This window comes from Heliangelus exortis, chromosome 2 (assembly GCF_036169615.1).
Source record: "Heliangelus exortis chromosome 2, bHelExo1.hap1, whole genome shotgun sequence".
NCBI classification, from domain to species: Eukaryota; Metazoa; Chordata; class Aves; order Apodiformes; family Trochilidae; genus Heliangelus; species Heliangelus exortis.
In genome coordinates, this window is record NC_092423.1 from 119,748,948 (window position 1) to 119,767,928 (window position 18,981).

The 18,981-nt window shown below is 38.7% G+C and overlaps 1 protein-coding gene across 5 annotated transcripts in view; it reads right to left on the reverse strand.

Moving 5' to 3' along the window:
- The window catches only part of JPH1 (junctophilin 1), an 84,326-nt gene that overhangs the window by 17,123 nt on the left and 48,222 nt on the right, over positions 1–18,981 (reverse strand). For all 5 annotated transcript variants that reach the window (XM_071737801.1, XM_071737799.1, XM_071737798.1 and 2 more), the window contains exon 3: positions 14,303–14,421. In XM_071737801.1, coding sequence (XP_071593902.1) covers positions 14,303–14,421 — 119 coding nt within the window. The remainder of the gene's footprint in view (positions 1–14,302; positions 14,422–18,981) is intronic.

Consider the following 18,981-nt stretch of genomic DNA (forward strand, 5'->3'; position numbering starts at 1 on the left):
AAGTTAACAAATACATAGTGTTATCTAAAAAGAAACCTAGGTAATGAATGACATAATTTCATTATTATGGGAAAATTTATTTTACACTTAGAGATAGATTTCCACCCATGTAGCAGATACTCCCTCATTTTGTTTACATGACATTCTGATCTCTAAACTGGAATGATATGGATTCGATGGATGGACAACTTGTTGGATAAGGAACTGGCTGGATGGCCACACCCAAAGAGTTGTAATCAGTGGCTCAGTGTCCAAATGGAGATGTGTGACAAGGGGTGTTCCTCAGGGGCCGGTACTCGGCCCAGTGCTGTTTAACATCTTTGTTGGCAACATGGACAGTGAAATTGAACGCACCCTCAGCAAGTTTACTGATGACACCAAAGTGTGTGGTGAAGCCAACATGTTAGAGGGGAGGGATGCCATCCAGAGGGACTGTGACAGGCAAGACAAGTGGACTCATGCAAACTGCATGAAGTTCAAAAAGGCCAAGTGCAAGGTTCTGCACCTGAATCAAGGCAATCCCATGCATGAATACAGGCTGGGAGGAGAAAGGATTATGGGCAGCCCTGAGGAGAAGGACTTGGGGGTGGTGGTGGACCAGAAGCTCAACATGAGCCATCCATGTGCTCTTGTAGCTCAGAAAGCCAACTGGGTCTGGGGCTGCATCAAAAGAATCATAGACAGCAGGTTAAGCGGGTGATTCTTCCCCTCTACTCTGCTCTTGTGACACCCCACCTGGAGTACTGTGTCCAGTTCTGGAGTTCCCAGCATAAGAAGCACATGGAGCTCCTGGAACCTGTCCAGAGGAGAGACACTAAAATGATCAGAGGGCTGGAGCACCTCCCCTATCAAGAAGGGTAAAGAAGTTGGGGTTGTTCAGCCTGGAGAAGAGGAGGCTCCAAGGTGACCTCAGAGCAACCTTCCAGTATCTGAAGGGGGACTACAAGAAACCTGGGGCAGGGCTTTTCACACAGGTGTGTAGGGAGAGGACAAGGGGAAATGGTTTCAGACTTGAAGAGGTGAGCTTTAGGTTAGACATTAAGAAGAAATTCTTTAATTTGAGGGTGGTGATACACTGGCACAGGTTGCCCAAGGAAGTTGGGGCTGCCCCCTCCCTGGAAGTGTTCAAGGCCAGGTTGGATGGGGCCTTGAGCCACCTGGTCTGGTGGGAGGTGTCCCTGCCCATGCAGGGGGATTGGAACTACATGATCGTTAAGGTCCTATCCAACCCAAACCTTTCTGTGATTCTATGAAACATAAATCACTCACAAGAAAATCAGCATTTTAAAAACTGGATAAATTGTGAAAATATCCTAAGTAAAGGGAAAGCATGACTAGAAGTGCATGCTTCATCTTAATAGTATCTCTGAATCCAGTAGTCAGTTTTCATTAAAGCAATTTCATGCTCAAATATTTGCTAAATCTTTGGTAAAGTCATGGTCTGAAGTTGCGCAGGACACCTTTGTGCAAATCTTTGAATTAATCAAAGCTGGCACAGCACTTTGCCAGAAGTTTTTCACTGACAGAGCTTTGAGCAACCTGGTCAAGTGGAAGATGTCCCTGCCTGTGGCAGGGGTGTTGGAACTAGATGATCTTTAAGGTCCTTTCCAACCCAAACCATTCTATGATTCTATCTTCATAAATATAATCTTCCTGGAGGAGAACTGTCTACTGAATCAGAACTCAAAGATCAAGAGAAGGACATGTAAAATGATGAGGATGTTCCTTATTGTATATTTTATCCTAGTACAAATCCAGAGTACGATACTGTTTACACAAAAGCCGAATTCTTTTATGCTTAAATGCACTGTACTGAAAAAGGAAAATATATAATTTGGTATTGGTACTACAGTTTGATATGCAGTGTTTGAGAAATAACCTAGTGAAAACCATCTGGTTTATTATCTCCTTAGTTGACCAAAGGTTTTCTAAAGTGTCACAGTAAGATTTATTTGCTACTCTGATGAACAGGAATAAAACCTGGAAAGACTGGTGACTCTTTAGAGGATCAATTAATATAGGATATTTTTACTGCAGGCATGCAAAATTCTATTAGAATTTTAAAGGATAGAATATCTATTCTACAATAATTCCTTGGCTCTTACATGGTATCTGTAGGTGAAGGAAATAATAAAAAAATAATTTATAAATCTGCTAAAAGAAGTTATTCGATGAGTCATTACGGAACTGCAAATAATTATATTCAGTAGATTTTAGAAAGACAGGGTTTTTTATTATTGCTCCATTGTAAAGAAGTGTAGTGGGGGGAAGAATGGTAATTAATGTCATTAGTACTTCCTCTCTTTTATTCTTATTTTTCTGAAGGTTATACTGGTAACAGGAGAAAAAAGAAACTTTCAGCTGCTAGGCTGCTGTCTTCAATTCAGCCCAAATGAATGGAGGGTTATGAAATGTTATGTGTATAATGTGTTGATGAACTCAGCAGATATGGTTCTGGTTTTAGAAATTTGGCAGCCCTGTCTACCATCTTGGCAGACTACACTGGGACTGAATGGGTCTGGAAATTAGGGGTTTAAGGAAATGAGGAATTAAGGGGTGAGGATTGTATCCAAGAGAAGCTGATGAACATAAGGCGAGGTGGTTATTAAAGAGGCACAGGGCTCTGAGCAATCATTTCTGCCTGACTTAGATATGGTTGTTTAAGAGGCTATCACCCCAGATGTCTGCACTGTTCTTCTGATGGATGTAGTACCCAGCAATAGGAAATGAAATGGTACAGCTGCTTTATGGCTGGGTCAATGTGCAGCAGGGAGTATAAGATTTTTAGGCCCTAGGCAGTAAAAGGGCACCTGACCCGATTGCCAAGTTGGAGGTGAGATTTCCTTAGAAAGAAATGTCCAACTCCTAGTGATGCACATTTGTGGTATTTAATAATTCCTTAATTCAAAATGATGTGTAGGCCCTGCTGCCCTGTGCTGGCTGCATTTAAAGTTGATTATGCCAGCTGGAGTTATGGCTTTCTTTAACTGTACTTCAGAAAGCTTTACAGAAAAAAGTCAAACATTTCTAAAGTTTAAAAATAAAGCATGTCATAAAAGAGAAAGAGAATTGAAATGGAAAGGATTGTTGACACTATCTGGTGTGCCAAAATAGAAACCCAAGTCTGCATGTCTACTTTAACTTTTAGCCTCTGATGGCAACTTCAGTTTGGTGAGGTGTGATCAACATTTTAAGTGCTAGTAAGCAGCTTCCCTAGGAAGGGGCAAATAAAAAAATCTTGCTTGGACTAATTTTTGGATGCCATTTGGGTGCTTTACAATACTTTTTCTGGTCTTATTACTAGTAGAATAAGTAACAATAAGGTAAACAAGAGGAAGAAAACAGCAGGTTTTTGCATAATCCAAAATTACTCTAAAATATACTTTTTACCCTTTGGGGTGCTTTGCAATCTTTTGTAATTAACTTGTACTCCCAACTCATCTTCTCATTCCTCCTTGAAAATATCTTCCCTAATTTTTTTTTTCCAGCTTAGACTTCTAGGGATTCTCAATCTGTTGATAGCATTGCTTCTTACTTCAGCAGTACTTCTGGTGGCCTTTCTCCTACTGCACTGGAGGCAAGAGAGAAACTAGCAAGTGCCAACAGTTACTCAATCACTAGATCCATGAACGTCATGGAGAATTATGCCTGCAAATATTTATTTTATGGAAGTGGTGTGATCTGATCTGGCAGCCTCCTGTCCTTCAAACCACGTACTACCAACATGACCTAAAAATATAGCGCAAAGATAGCACATAATGTGATATTTTACTGTTGCTACAGCCTGAAAAGCCACATCATCATTGATATAAAAGTTACAATACACAGTTCTTCCCCCTAGGTATGACTTTAAAAAGTAGCATCACTAAAAACAAGCAGGTGCTAATGAAGGCTTAAACTGAACCTTCCCTTCTTTGTAAGTCAAGATAAGCAACTACAATAGGTAATCACTGGTGGAAATTCCTTACTGTCTCATGCAGAAGAACCCCAAAACCTACAAATTCTCACGCATCAAGGTTGTCCTCCCAACTTCTTTCTTTATCTGTGCTCAGATAGCAGTTTAGTGCAGTATCATAAACAACTTCCGAGTAGTTTTGTTGGAATACCTATCTAAAATCCTTAAACTGGCTGATAGTACTTATTTTCCTGGTTTCGACATCAAAGAAAATGACAGAACCTTCTCAAAACCCACATCAAACATTTCCTGTCATGGACTAGGCAAAGATCAAAACTGCTGAGTTACTTATTTACTAGCCACACATACACACATGCATACTCTATGGCCAAACCCAAGGCTAGTTCTTATACTTCTGTGTTTACTCTGGTCTGTTGCTTACACAGCACAAGAGAGCTATTTGTGTGATCTGTGAACTGACTACTGTTATTCTCTTTGCATTTCACACAGATATTTGCTGAAAAGTATATGGCAATATGCTATCTAAAAGTGCTGCAAGAAACTTCCTGAAAATATCTACATGTCTGCTCAAGCACACAAACCTGAGATGCTACCAACAGCATTGACAACAACAAAGGAAATGGACTTCCACCAAAAGATCCAGATCATACACAACATCAAAAACTTGTAGGTCTAGCAGCAGGATGACATAACAGGGGTGTCAGTGCAATTCCTAGCTGTACAAAATCCAAAATGCCTCTTCTCTTCCTTCTACCAGTTTCTCCAAATCTGAAATTAATCTGAGTTGTACTACCATTAACATACCTAAATATAATACACAAACAGTATTTTTGAATTTTCCATTTCTTGTATTCTCCAATAAATAGCTTGAAAATAATTAAGGGTAAAATAATCTCTAACACTACAATTTTCTTCCTCAAAATGTTTTTAAATGCATTCTTATAGGCATACACACACTGAAAGATCTGAAGCCAAGGAGAACTAACTAATGAATCTCAAAAACTGCCTGCAGGGAGTGCTAAGTAGGAAGAATGTATTTATTCTGACTATAAATCCAATCTCTGCTCCACTTCTGTGACTGCTTTAGTAGCTGACTAAAACAGCCACGACATTTGCAAAACAGGGCACAAAATTCATCAGAGTATCTGCACTGTAGATGCCAGTATGTAGGCCCTTATTCCTTCAGATTCATTACCATCAGAACAATGGAACAGATTTATCCTATCTGACAGACACTGGGAGTGCTGGGCAGCTCCTGCTAACACCTCACTGGGACATCAACTCATGGACACAAGTAATTGCTCTTGACCTGCAACTTGTTAGTTATGGCTGGCTTTACTTAACCTAACCCTTTGTTGATAAGCATTGACAGAACTTCAAAACTTAAGATTTCATAATGTTGCATATGGCTCCTATATGACAAGTTTTGTTTTTCTGGGCAAGATAATGCACACATATTGTATTTAATATGAATGCTCCCAGCTAAATAACGCACATATTATAATCTACTTGCACTCTGCAGAGCCTTCAGGCTGCTTACATTGAAATAACTGAGAAGGCAAGTTTTTAGCTTTTCCACAGAAAATCTAGACTCTACTTCAGCCAAGCTTTTCTAAGGCACAAGGGAGTCTGAAGCCTACTGGTTTACTGCTGTTATGATGGACGGAACGTGAACTTCTGATCATGGGAATATTTTACTGAAAATAGAAAAAAATCCACTTGAAAATTTACCAAACATTAACTGCAGCAGTAATGTTCCTTAAGCTCTTTTGTATTTACCTTTCTATCTTTGTGTTCCTGCCCATGCAGGGGGTTTGGAATTAGATGATCTTTAATGTCCCATCCAACACAAACCATTCTATGATCGATCATAAAGGGTGGGCCAGGGGAAAGGTTCTAATTCTTTTCTCATCACAACTGCATATTCTCTGAAAAGAAACTGTTAATGTGGCGTAATAGATGCCTTCACCCAGTAGAATTCACACTTTACATTCCTCCCAGCATGTCCATATTTTTTGATATTATGATGCTCAAAGCTACACTCAAATATTTCCTATTTAGTGTCACTGGTAACATGGAGACAAGACCCTTTTTCTCCATGATGTGCTTCTTCTGCATATGCAGACTGGAAGAGTATTAGAGGCTTCTCCTGCTGTATCACATTCCAAGAGCTTGGCTATCACCCTGCTGCATGGGAGTTTGGCAAATGACCTCAACAAGAGCAGGTTCACATCTCATCTCCAACTGGCTGAATCTGTCAGCCCTTAAGCTCTTTCTCAGAGCACTTCTGAGAAGTAAGTCCCTGTTTTCAGTCTAAATCACAGGTCTGGTAATTCTGTGAACTAGCTTGCATTTTTGTTGAGAGATTACTGCTGTAAATGACAGAGCTCACTTTTGGCTATATGCATAATGTAACTGAGAACTCTCTGTTCTGGCTTGTGTTTGCAAGATACAACTTCACTATTACCTGCTGATTTAAATAATATGCTGCTTACCATATTACATAAATATGCAACGTATCATCCATATTTGGGTAGTCACTAGTGAAGACTTGGATGAGAGAACTACCAAATTCCTTGTAATTCTATTAGACTTCTCTCTTTCTGCTATTTTTAATTTTTTTTTAATTTTATTTTTTATTCTCATCAACATCTACTCCTCCTATTAGAATCAGACACATTTAATTCCCCTTTTGAAAACTTCATAGATAGTAATTGTTATGTCCTGTCTTTTAGCTAAACAGGAAAATACATTTGATGAAGTTCAGGATCAAAATTGAAGCTAGTTTGCTAGTTAACAACAGCATACCTATGCCCCTGACAAAATGCCTTCTACTCTTCATCTGATACTTACTGAGGAGCTCCTGCTGATTTCTTAGTTATATCTTAGTACCAGTACTCCATTTTCATCCTCCTTTTACACACTTGGCTATTTTCCTTTTATGGAACAATTCTCTGTTAACTTTGATTATTCATCTTTTTATTTCCCCTTCATTTTCCTTTCACTTTTCAACTATATTTTCAAGAAAGATACTATCAGATCACTCTGTTCCTGGTCCCTCTACCTTCTAATTTTAAAATCAGCATGTTTAATTTCACCACATGAAAAAATTCAGCTACCAATTCCATGCTGGCTGTGTTTCAGTTCCAGATTTGAAGCCTGTTTGGATTATGATCAGAGCGGGTAACTGGTACAAGACTATTAAGTAGAAATCATCTCCTCCAAATTCTCAGCATGATGTTCTACATCATTCTGAGCAATAATATATTACTGTACATTATTCGGGTCTATAATCTGAGTAAAATTTTTCTTTTTGAGATCTCTCTCTACATTCTCCATAATTCTAAGAAAGTGTGAAATCTTGCAGATTTTTTTTTTAATAAAATGCCATATATATTAGCCATCCATTTCTCTGGCCTTAACAAATGTAGAATGCATCTTCAAAGATTACTTTTCTCTCTTGTTCTACTTTCCTCTCTGAAATACATCCTCATGCCTCATTTCCTATAGAATCACAGAATCATTTGGGTTGGAAGGGATCTCTGAGATCATCAAGTCCAAACCTTAATCCACTCCCACCGCAGTTACCAGACCATGGCACTGAGTGCCACATACAGTCTCTTTTTAAAAACGTCCAGGGATGCAGAATCCACCACCTCCCTGGGCAGCCCATTCCAATGCCTGATCACCCTCTCTGAAAAGAATTTCTTCCTAATATCTAACCTAAGCCTCCCCTGGCAGAGCTTAAGTCCATGCCCTCTTGTCCTACTGATGGCTGCCTGGGAGAAGAGACCGACCCCCCCCTGGCTACACCCTCCTCTCAGGGAGTTGTAGAGAGTGATGAGGTCTCCCCTGAGCCTCCTCTTCTCCAGGCTGAACACCCCCAGTTCCCTCAGCCCTTCCTCACAGGACTTGTGCTGGATCCCTTCACAGCCTCCTTGCTCTTCTCTGGACCTGCTCCAGCACCTCAATCTCCTTCCTGAACTGAGGGGCCCAGAAGTGGACACAGGACTCGAGGTGTGGCCTCACCAGGGCTGAGTACAGGGGCAGAATCCCTTCCCTGGACCTGTTGGCCACGCTGTTCCTGACACAGGCCAGGATGCCATTGGCCTTCTTGGCCACCTGGGCACACTGCTGGCTCATGTTCAGCTTCCTGTCAACCCAAAATCCTAGGTCCCTTTCTGCCTGGCTGCTCTCAGCCACTCTGTGCCCAGCCTGTAAGGAACAAGAACAAAAGGCCCACAGCAATTGTTAACTCTCCAGTAGTTATGGTCAAGCAGAGTGCACTCTAACCAGCACAGCTGTAGAGATTTGCTAATGTAACCCCTATCACATGTTGAAAAAAAAATAACATGAGAAATGTAGTCTTTTTCAACAACCACACTCTAGTAAAAATTAGCACTCTAAGGGAAGTTCTTGCAGTTCTGGCCTTGTTAGCTGAATTTCAACATGGAAAAACTATTTATGATGCCATTATAAATAGAATTAATAATGGAAATATTGACACTGTTGCAATACTTCCATGTGATAGACTCTACTTCACCTTGTCCTTGGCTGCTGGACGCTGTGACAGTCCAGTATGGAAATTTACTAGAGAAGACCAACAGCTGGAATGTTCTGTGTCCTGGAAGGAATTGTTCTTTGGGGAGCAAATTAATGGTTCTGAGCAGAAGAAAGGAGGCAATTAAAACACTATGGTAGAACTGACCTCATTCTCTCAGATTATACCTGTAATTAACACACCCATGGTGGCAGTTCAGATAGGTGTATGTAGGCTACAACCCAAGAAGCTGCTTGAAGATTGCAACATAGCCAAGATAGCACTGAAGCTAGTCCAGGCTAGCATGACTATCTCTCTAGCTTTGTAGTCAGATCCTGTAGCCTTTACTAGGCAACCACAAGTTGTATCTAGATGCAAATTAAGTAGCTCAGCATTTAATGGAAGCCTGTGAAAATTACAGTGATTGTAACAGTTCTACTTCACCACAGGAAACTGGTTCTCTGTTATTAAGTTAATTTGCTCAAAACTAGTTGCACGTATTTTTTTCTAAGAAAACCCTTTGATTATGTAACTCAAAAAGTATCTTGGAGAAATTGACAAAGCATTCTGAAGAACTAAGGCTACTCCTTTGCAGCCTCTCATTCCTTTGCCTTCTCCCAAGAATGTTCTCATGTCCCAGATACAGGCAGGAATGCTGGGGAGTGGGTTGAGCTAGCAAGCCTGTTTGGCACTGGTTCTGGATGGGTGCAAAGCATCAGCAAACTGGATGGGCCTCACACTGGGCAAGTGGAAAGATGTGGAAGAGGGAGGCACGTGCACCTATGTCTTGGTGAGAGTGGCAAGATAAATTTAGAAGTCAAGTTTTGAAGACTGGTATGACAAGAGTTAAATTTAGAAAAGCCAGAATAAAGCTTGAAACTGATACCTTTTCTTTTAATGAACCTTCTGTCTTTGATTAGTAGATACAACAGGAATGCCTTAGGATAATTCTGTAGGCTCTGGCTTCTCCAGACTTGAGCAGAAAAAGGATGGAAGCAATAAGTTGCAGAGAAAAGAAGTCATAGCAAGAATCCTGACAACAGCTGTGTGAAGATGATGAAGCCGTATGTCAAATAATTTCAGAAAATGAACAGGCTCTTGTATGACTAAGAATAACTTGTGAGCTTCCGTATGTTTTAAGGCACAAACGGATGGCATGGCTGGTAACTCTAATCAGGCAAAATGCTCATTGTAATTGGATTCTTAAATAAAAATATCTGCCCTAGTCCACATGCATTTAGCCAGTACATTCCAGTTAATTAGCAATAGGCAGAAAACATTTTCCTGTCCATATGGAGCTTCCATTTTCTGAACTGAAGGAGGTGGGGATGGCAGAGAAGAGGAAGATGGAAGGCTTCTTCTGAGCCCACAGACACTCACCACTGGTCAAAAGAAAATGTAAAACACGGTTGCTCTTTAAGGCATTAGAGGCCATTAGAAGTTGCCCTATCATAAGCTTAAAATGCTTTTCTGAGACTAGTGATGTTCAGTGTGTTAATAGTGATGCTGAAACAGTAACCAAACACTACCAGAAAAAATACTGACAAAACATGACAAAATCTTACTCTTTTAAAATCAGAAAATCATTGATCTCTGCTTATGAATTTCACCTAAAGAATTTTTCCCATCTTTTTAGAGAGTGCTAATTGATAAACTTTTCCCTGATTTTTCTTATACCTTGTTAAGGAGGTCAAAGGCTGGATGAATTGTGTAAGCCATGGTATGTTCACCTGGCAGTTGGTTGGCCTGACAAATAATCTGCCATAAAACAATTCAGATCTGTATTTCCAGACATTAATTGCTTCATGGTAAAGTGCCCAGACCTCTTTTACCCTGCAGCAAAGTAGTTTTATCCCTCTTTCATTTAATCAGATGTTATTCATTCAAACTGAATGAAAAAGCAGTATCAATTCTCTGCAGGATTCGATGCACAAACACAATTGTGGCTTAGCTGTTCAGTCTGTGCAAATTCTTACTTTAGCTTACCTCCTGCTAATGTGTTTACAAGACTATATACTAGAGATGGCCTGTGGAATTTAGAATGAACTGGTAAGTCAAAGCATCCATTAACCTTGAGGGAGACTAGAACAATACTCCCTCTTTTTACTGGGTGTCAAAAGCCTTTCATTCCTGTTACACCTTTGATACAGCTCTCCCATTAGCCATTTGCCCTTCTCTACCTTTTAACAAGAGACAGAAAACAGCATTTATTGTTTTTCTATGAGCAAAGACAACTTCCAACTGTCCCCGGATGACACCTTTAAATGAGGAGATGACTTGGTTTTCATTTGATTTCTGTCCTGGTATGCTCTTTTTGACACATCTACACTGTTTAGTGATGCTAGGAGTAAACAGGACAGAGCTGAGGCTTCCAAAATTTGTTTTCTCTAGTGGTAAAAAGGACTGTAAAGTCTGACCTCTACAAAGACTGTAAAATTGATTAAATCTACAAAAGGTTTAGCTTTGCATGTAGGGCTCTGCAAAGATACCATCCTCACAGCTATTAAACACTTGTAGCCAAATCTCTGCTATAGCAAAAGCAGCAGGGTCTTGCCTGAGACCACTGCAAATAAGCTTCAAGAAAAGAGCTCCCTATAACCTTTTAAGCCGTTATACCATGGCAGAGACCTTTTCAATCATACTTGTTACCTTATATGCAAATATAAGGTAATCAGTTACTGGGAAAGCTAAATCTGAAGATTTCTGTGGTGCATCAATATTCATGATTCAGACTGACATTACTGTTATTGTTACCTGCTGAATGCCACTTTGCTTTCTACCACTTTGTTCTCCTTTCAGGCTCCTATGAAACTACTTTACAGAGCTAGAATCTCTTGGCAGCCTCAGCTGAATGCCTTCATGAATATAAAATGTAAACGTGAGAGAAAGTAACTGGGAAGTAAGAACTGCCACGGTACAGTGAGTGACAAATACTCAGTGTAATTATAAATGGTGTGCAATACCAGGATATGTGGCCCAGAAGGCTGCTTTTTAAGAATCTGAAATTCAAGACCTTTATCAAAAGATTTTCAAGTATTTAAATGGACTTATGCCACACATAACGCAGAGATCACTCATTAAGACAGAGAAAAATGCTTAAATGTTTAGAGGGGGGTATTTTTATTTCACTTTTTTCACCCTCTCTCTCTCTTTTTCTCAAGAGACTCGATACACTTCATACATTTATTCAATGCTGACAGCATGCCTGCCTGCCTACTGTTCTGAGCAGTTCAAGCAATGAGAGAAAAATTACACTTTCCCACAATAACTTATTTTCAAGACAATTTAACACAATGGAAAGCCTTCTCTTAACTGTAGTTTCAGAGACTGAGACACAATACATATCATTACCTTTTAGTAGCACTGACAGAAACTTAAAAAAGGTACTGTAAAAATAAGAAGCTCAAGCAACAGAAGAAAACCAGCTGTTGCTATTAGGAAGCAATAATGGTTACCCTGTTTTCATTCAAACATACAAAAAATGGTGTTTGAAAAGCAGATGTTTACTGCTGATTTGGTGAGCAAATGCAAATATTTATCTATTTTATTACCTATCTATCTAGTCAAAAGCTAATGCTAACATTATCCAGTAACCCATAGAATGACACTTGGAAAATATTTAAATAATCAAATATATGTACAGGTGAGTCTCCGTGTTAACTGGAACCAATGTATCTAAATGATAGATGTATCATTTTTAGAACATATCTAAAAAGACATTGTGAAAACTGAGGGTGGAAAATATCTCTGACATGACAGTATTTGAAAGGATGACAATGATGTATGAATCTTTTGGTTTTATGCAGCTTATTTGTGAAAATTGAAACTTAGCATCTTGACATCTTAAAGTTACTTATGTAATGGGAATAAATATTTTATGAAATGTGCAAAAAATCACTGTATATGGCCATCTTGAAAACAATGAGGGAATTTAAAATTTAAACTCCATAAAGAGGTATTTATCCTTTCATAGCCAGCTAGCTAACTGATAGACATTTCTACACAAAGAACAAAGTAGAATTTAACACATCACTGTACACATAAACAACTGGATTTGGGGAAGGGATACAGACTCTTCCCTTCTGTAATTGCAACAGAAATTTTAAATGGAAGGAAAAGAAGAATCCCACACCTCCTTTCCCCAGATCTCAGCCATTTTGTCAGCAATGCTATTTCATATGCTGCAGCAGGAAGTAAAAAAAAGACCCCTAACGAATTCTTGATCTGGTGGATTTCCTGGTGTTAAATTTCACATGATCAGATGTTTCCATTTTTTCTTGAGTAGTCTAGCCATTTTTTTATTTCAAGGGATTGGCAACTTTGAGATACTTTCATTCCAAATGCTTTAATTCCCTCATTTCTATTCTCTATCAAGCTTTCTTTTGACAGGGTCCCTATTACCAGTTGTTTGCACGGCTAAGCATACAATTTCTTAATTTATGACTGATAAGATTAACTGCTGACATAAACTGGTAGTTCATCAGTTGATGGAAGAATGATATAACAAAAAAAGAGAAAGACTTGAGTATCATGGGAGTTAGTATGGGCCACTAATGTAAGTCCACAGGAAAGGGTTGCACTGAGGTATTTTCTAACAATGAAAGGTACATAATTGATACCCATTTTAACAGTTCCTACTAAAAATAGTTCTGTTGAGCTTTACCTACAGTTCTGGAAAGATGAATTTAAATTAGAATGGGTACAAAGAAAGCTTTCAAGATTGATAAGGGGAATGGGAATTCTAATCTGCACAAGGTGACCAGTGCTTTATTTAAGCACTAAACAAATAAAAAAGAGTGCTCCAGCCCTTTCAACCCCCAAATACACAGATTGCTCTCTACAACTAAATACTTGGGAATAAAGAATAAAATGCATTCTTTACAGTAACTGACAGTACTGATTTAGTAACAAGCTATAGATAGTTGTCATTTATACTAAAAAAGATGGTTAGAAAATGTTGAGGAATTTCACTGTGGTTTGATTTTAAGGGTCACGATTTCAGTCTGCAGTCCATTTTAGGATAAGGGGGTTTGTGGCTGAAACAAGGATGTGCAGAAGATGAAAGTAAGTGAAAATGAATCTCAGAGCCATGCTCTATATTAGCATACAAGTGCAGGTAAGCCCTTGAAGGGTAACAACATGACTCATCTCATTTGACAGGTGAAAGAAAAGGCAGACATAGAAAATAAGGAAATTTGCAAGTGACATTCCATTTTATCTATTCAATCTTAAGCTAAAGAGCACTACCCATTTTAGGGTAAGAGAAAGACATCAGAAAAAAAAACCAACAATAACCACTTCACTTCTTTTTAAAGGAACTTTCCGAAATGTATGACAGGTGAAAATGGGTTGCAATATTGATACAGGTGACTCGGACTTAATTCTGTGATATCTGGAGTATGGGACTGATGTTCCAAAGAATTCTCTAGAACTCAGACCTTAGCTAACCAAGACTGTGAAGAGTTCCCTTGATCAGTAAAAAGCTAAGGATCTTTCCCTTTATAACACACAATGATAATAACCTGAATATCTGTTAAGTTCTCTGAAGTCTGTTTTTGATATTATCTTGAAGAAGCCATTAATTTGAGGCAAAGTTGTGTCTTTTTGACACTCAATTGTTTCAATACAAGCAATAGTCACCAAAACACTTGAAATGGAAAACAAAATCTCCTTGAGCCACATACACTCTTCATTACCTACACATGATTATTGTTTCTGTAAAAATGATAACATTCAAAATTAAATAAACTCTTTAATTTATCACAGAATCCTTTCACCGCAAGAAAGAAACAACAACAACCCCCCCCAAAAAACAACTACCCACAAACCCCCCGATGTATTATTACCTGGTTGGTAGAAATTTGGTGAAAGTTCTCTGGCAACTGCTCTTGCAACATCACATTCCTGCCGAGCAGCTTGAGCAGCCTGATCCGCAGCATCAGCTTTAGCTCTTGCATGTGCAGTTCTGTACAGATTAGAAAACAGTTTAGATGCAGAGGAATCTTTTATGAGTTGCATTGATAATGTGAAAGCAAAGGACTACTGTCCTCAGCTACCATACACTATGCTGTATGGTGCACTCTTATGCCCACTTGCTGTCAGTAACTGTAAATCAAAGTATTACAGAATCAACATACTGTTTTCCTCAGTTTCTGCTGCTCATCCTCCTACCACATTGACTTTTAGGTACACAATTTACAGCCCAATCTTATAACTAGAATTTCTAGATTGGAAAAAAAATAGTATCTGATTTAAACCTGGGATTATGATTTTAATACACAGCACCAGAATGTACACAGAAGGTCAGACTGGGTTGACACTGACTCCTAAACAGGGATCTGTGAAATCAGGATACACGGTGTTCAAGGGGACTTTACAGTATTTCCAAGTTAATGGTCAGTGCTAATTGCCATGTAAATTTTTTTGAATGGCAAAACTGAGGTATGTTGGCCCAAAAAAATGAGAAATGTCTCCCACAGTCAGACCATTTTGGAAAGAACGGGATGGAAAACATGTTGGATTCTTCAACAGGCATTTGTATAAATGAAGACTTAACAGTTGTAAATTCTTGTAACTCACTGAATTTCAAATCTAAAACAAAGTAACTTTTCTGAAACCAAGACAACAGTTTGGAATACTTTTGTAAAGTAATCTGCCCTCTGCTTCCACTTTTTTCCTCCTGCTATTTCTTAAAAAGTCTCAAGAACAGCTTGTTCAAATGCCTCCGATTCCAGACTGTGTAAACTGATACTTGTGTTACTGCAGGATTGCATCACTGTTTGTCCCATCTTCCATCCCCACTTCATTTTTTAAACAGTCATCTGTTTAAAAATTCCTGATGGCAGTGATCTCTCTGTGCCTCTACAGCACTAGCACATAGCCTAGAGCTATGAAATGGTTCATTAGAACAGAGGGGAAGCTAAACATGGCAAACTGGCAGAGCTTTTTGAGCCTCTACAGATATTAATAACATTTTAAGCCAGATTTATTAATTCATGATCTCAGGAATTTTTTCATAACATTCTAGTAGAAAACTGACACTCAGTAAGAAAAAAATTAGTTAAGAGAACAACAGCAGCAGCAACCAAATTCCTAGTGGCACTAATCAAAGCAATCAAATAAACGGAAACTTTTCACAAATTTCCTGTAAAACTTTAGTTTTATTTTCAAGAAATAAAGTGGAGCTCTATGTGTTTTCGATGAAGCAAAAATTACATGTTAGCATCAACTAGAATGAGCATCAAGAGATTAACAGTATGGCAGACTTAGCATTTCTAAAAGGATGTTTAATCCCATAGGGTACTTGTATAAACACAGACATAAAAAAACCACACAGACAGTTTCATCTGTGGTGCCTGGAGAAGATTTATTTAAGTTACATCCTCCCTAAAATGTGAGCAGGGATAAATGCTGAATGTTATTTCAAAGCTTAGTTTGTCATAATTTACTGGGTAAGTATCAGCTCTTGCTGCCTTCTTGCAGGTCCCTCTAGGTCTCTGAGAAAAAAGATAACAAGCACATAAACAGTAACACTTTGGACTTATACTCAGGGATGGGTGAAATAAAACTATTAATCAAAACAAATAGTGCAACCCCATATATGTTCCGTGAAGCTCATGAATGGTTGTACAGTATGTGCTCACTTAGTAACAGTCACCAAACCCATTCTTTCTCTATAATCATTATTTTCAATTAGATGAGCTATTCTTAGCTCCTGCATAATTATGTCTATGTAGCATAAACCTAATGAAGCAATCCTAGCACTGGGACATCGCTTTGTGAGACAACAGTGTAGTCTGCACATAGATAAACTAGACACTGATGATCTTTTTGTGATGATAGAACAACTAGGCTCTTCCCATATAAAAATAGTCTAATACTACTGCCACTGCTACAACAGATATTTTAAAAGTTAATATACTAAATGACTAGCAACAGGAAAACATCCTGCAAGGATAGTACAGTTATTTATTGATGCCTGTAATTTTTTGTATCATTATATCCAAGACACAAATCCCACATCCTGTCCAAACATACAGGATCAATTAGTTAAGGAAATAAATGGTGACATGACTATAAAGCTAGTGAAACTTCGTCACATGAAACTGGGCAAAGCAAGTCACAGCAGGAAGGAGACAATGGAACAGAAGGTTACTGAGCACTGCTTTCCTTGGCTGTCTTATCTCACACTTTTTTTTTTTTTTTTTTTTTTTTCCTGCACTTAATGCAACTCTGCCCCTTTTGTACCCACAGTCTGGAGTTCCAGTGGAGTGACTGTTCAGACAAGAATGCTGCTGAGGCACATCTCAGTGGCTCCAGCAGAGCCTCAGTGCTGTCCTGTCACTGAGAGACAACCCAGCAAGAGGAACTGAGGGGAGGGTAAGGCACAGGAACAGTGTTCAACCTCCTGAGCTAACCAACCTTCGACCACCCAGACAGACAGAAGTGTGGGTATGTGGCTGTGCCGAGATGCTTCCCCAGCGGCCTCTTCAGCAAGCACCACTGATGCCACAGGGAAAATGGGAAAAGGAAAAACTGGCAGAGCCACTGCTCTGATACAGAATAGAAGCTCTGTGCTTTGCCTGTGAATACAGGCTCTTCATTATTTGCCTTATTTGCTATTTATCACCTTGGCATTTGGATGGTTTACTGGCCAACATCAGCAATGTGTACTGTATTATCCCAATTTACAACTGTATGTTCAGAGAATTCTTTCCCTTCCTGAACACTTAGAAGTGTCAAATAATAAAAACTCAAATCATTTTTCTGTTGCTATTAAATTTCCTTTTAAAAAAATTTATTCTGACTCTCACACTTCCTATGTTTTCCAGATTATCTGTTTACAGTCACTGCTGCCTGGTACTACGTCTTGTTTCTACTTGTTCTATTCTGCCTTCCACTGTCCCCTACACACAGAGAGTTATTAACAGAGGCTACAGAGAAATATGTTAGTTTTGAATGACCATGTTTATAAGGGAGAGCTATCAGAGAAAAGTAGCACCACAGAAATAGAATCCATTTGCTTCATTTATACCTTACACAGTTTAGTAAAGCCTTCTTTACCTCTTGTTCCTGGAGTAATTTTGTCAATGTGAAGTCTTCCAAGTTTTGTTTGTTATCAGAAATTATTCAAGGAAATTTAAATCTATGATATACCGAGTGAAAATGACCCACATTTCAATTACCACAATGTACTTGAGAACTGCTTTTTTTTTCCCAGAGCACTCTGTCTCTTTTGCAGTGACAAGAAATCTTCATGAGAACTTCTGAAAGAGAAAATTCAAAATAGATTCTCCTCTCCTTTCCCTCAGCCAAGAAAGAGACTGCAGTAGGCTTTTGCATGATGTTCCACATATTCTCCAGGAAGGGAAGCCACAAAACAGAAACTATGCAATTCACAGACTGCAAAATGCTGTGGGAAAATAATGAGTGACCTGCTTTGCAATGCTGCATTCAGGTTCTCACTCCCTGGAAACAACACTGAATAATTGTTTTTTTAGGTGAAAAGGCAGTCCTTTGTAAAAATTCATTCTTAGCAACTGTAACACATAGTACTCATTACTGCCTTCTGAATTGCCATGTGTTTTTTACATGTGAATCTACTCATAAGCACCATCCTCCCATTAATATGCCATGTAATGTCTCAAACATGTACCTGAAAGCTTTCAAACCAATATAAAATGAACCAATTCACATTTAGAGGAGCAATCTACCACTTAGCTGATGAGCCCACAGTGGTGGTGAATGCAATAATGATAGGGAAGAAAATCAAGCTGCTTGTATGGCAGGAATCAAAATGTATTTGCACTAAAAAGAACCCCCCAGCTATAGCTCATGCAGAGTGTTGGTCCCAGGGGACAGCTTATGCAGTACCTATATCTATCAGTCTCTGTCATCAATGAGCAAGGGGTGGAGGACCAAGGGCTGAGTAACTTTGCCATTGTTAGAAATTTTATTTGGATTCATATCTGATTTTGATAAGATTTTGAAAGAACTGAAAGAATGGGTCTGATTTTGAAAGAAGCCTAAGCTTTCTAGACTGTGGGAAAACTGATACCACTACTGATAACCTTTTTTTCCTGTTTGGTTGGATAGGTAAACACACACATATCTTAGCTGCACTCAAGAGATTATAACCACAAAGTATGGGGCTTCTTACAAGGAGTCTCCACTTACAGCAAAACTACAATTAGATTTCTATCTACTTATGTCTGAAAAGTGACTTGAAGGAATATTGAGGGCTGAAGAGCTTAAACAAAATTATCTAGCATTCTGAATTGACAATGCCTATATATAAAATGCCATGTGCCTGGAATGTATTATGTAATGTTTATCTAAATTTAAATCCCATTTAAAACTGTCCATCATCCTCTAGATTATTTCCAAGTATTTCCATTTTATCCTTCAATTCACTTGTAATGCTGCCTCATTCAGAGTCAACTAAAATGTAAGCAACATATGTTTACTTTGTTTCATTTTTTAGCTTCTATTAAAAACACAGTGATTCCAGGATAAAGCTTTCCAG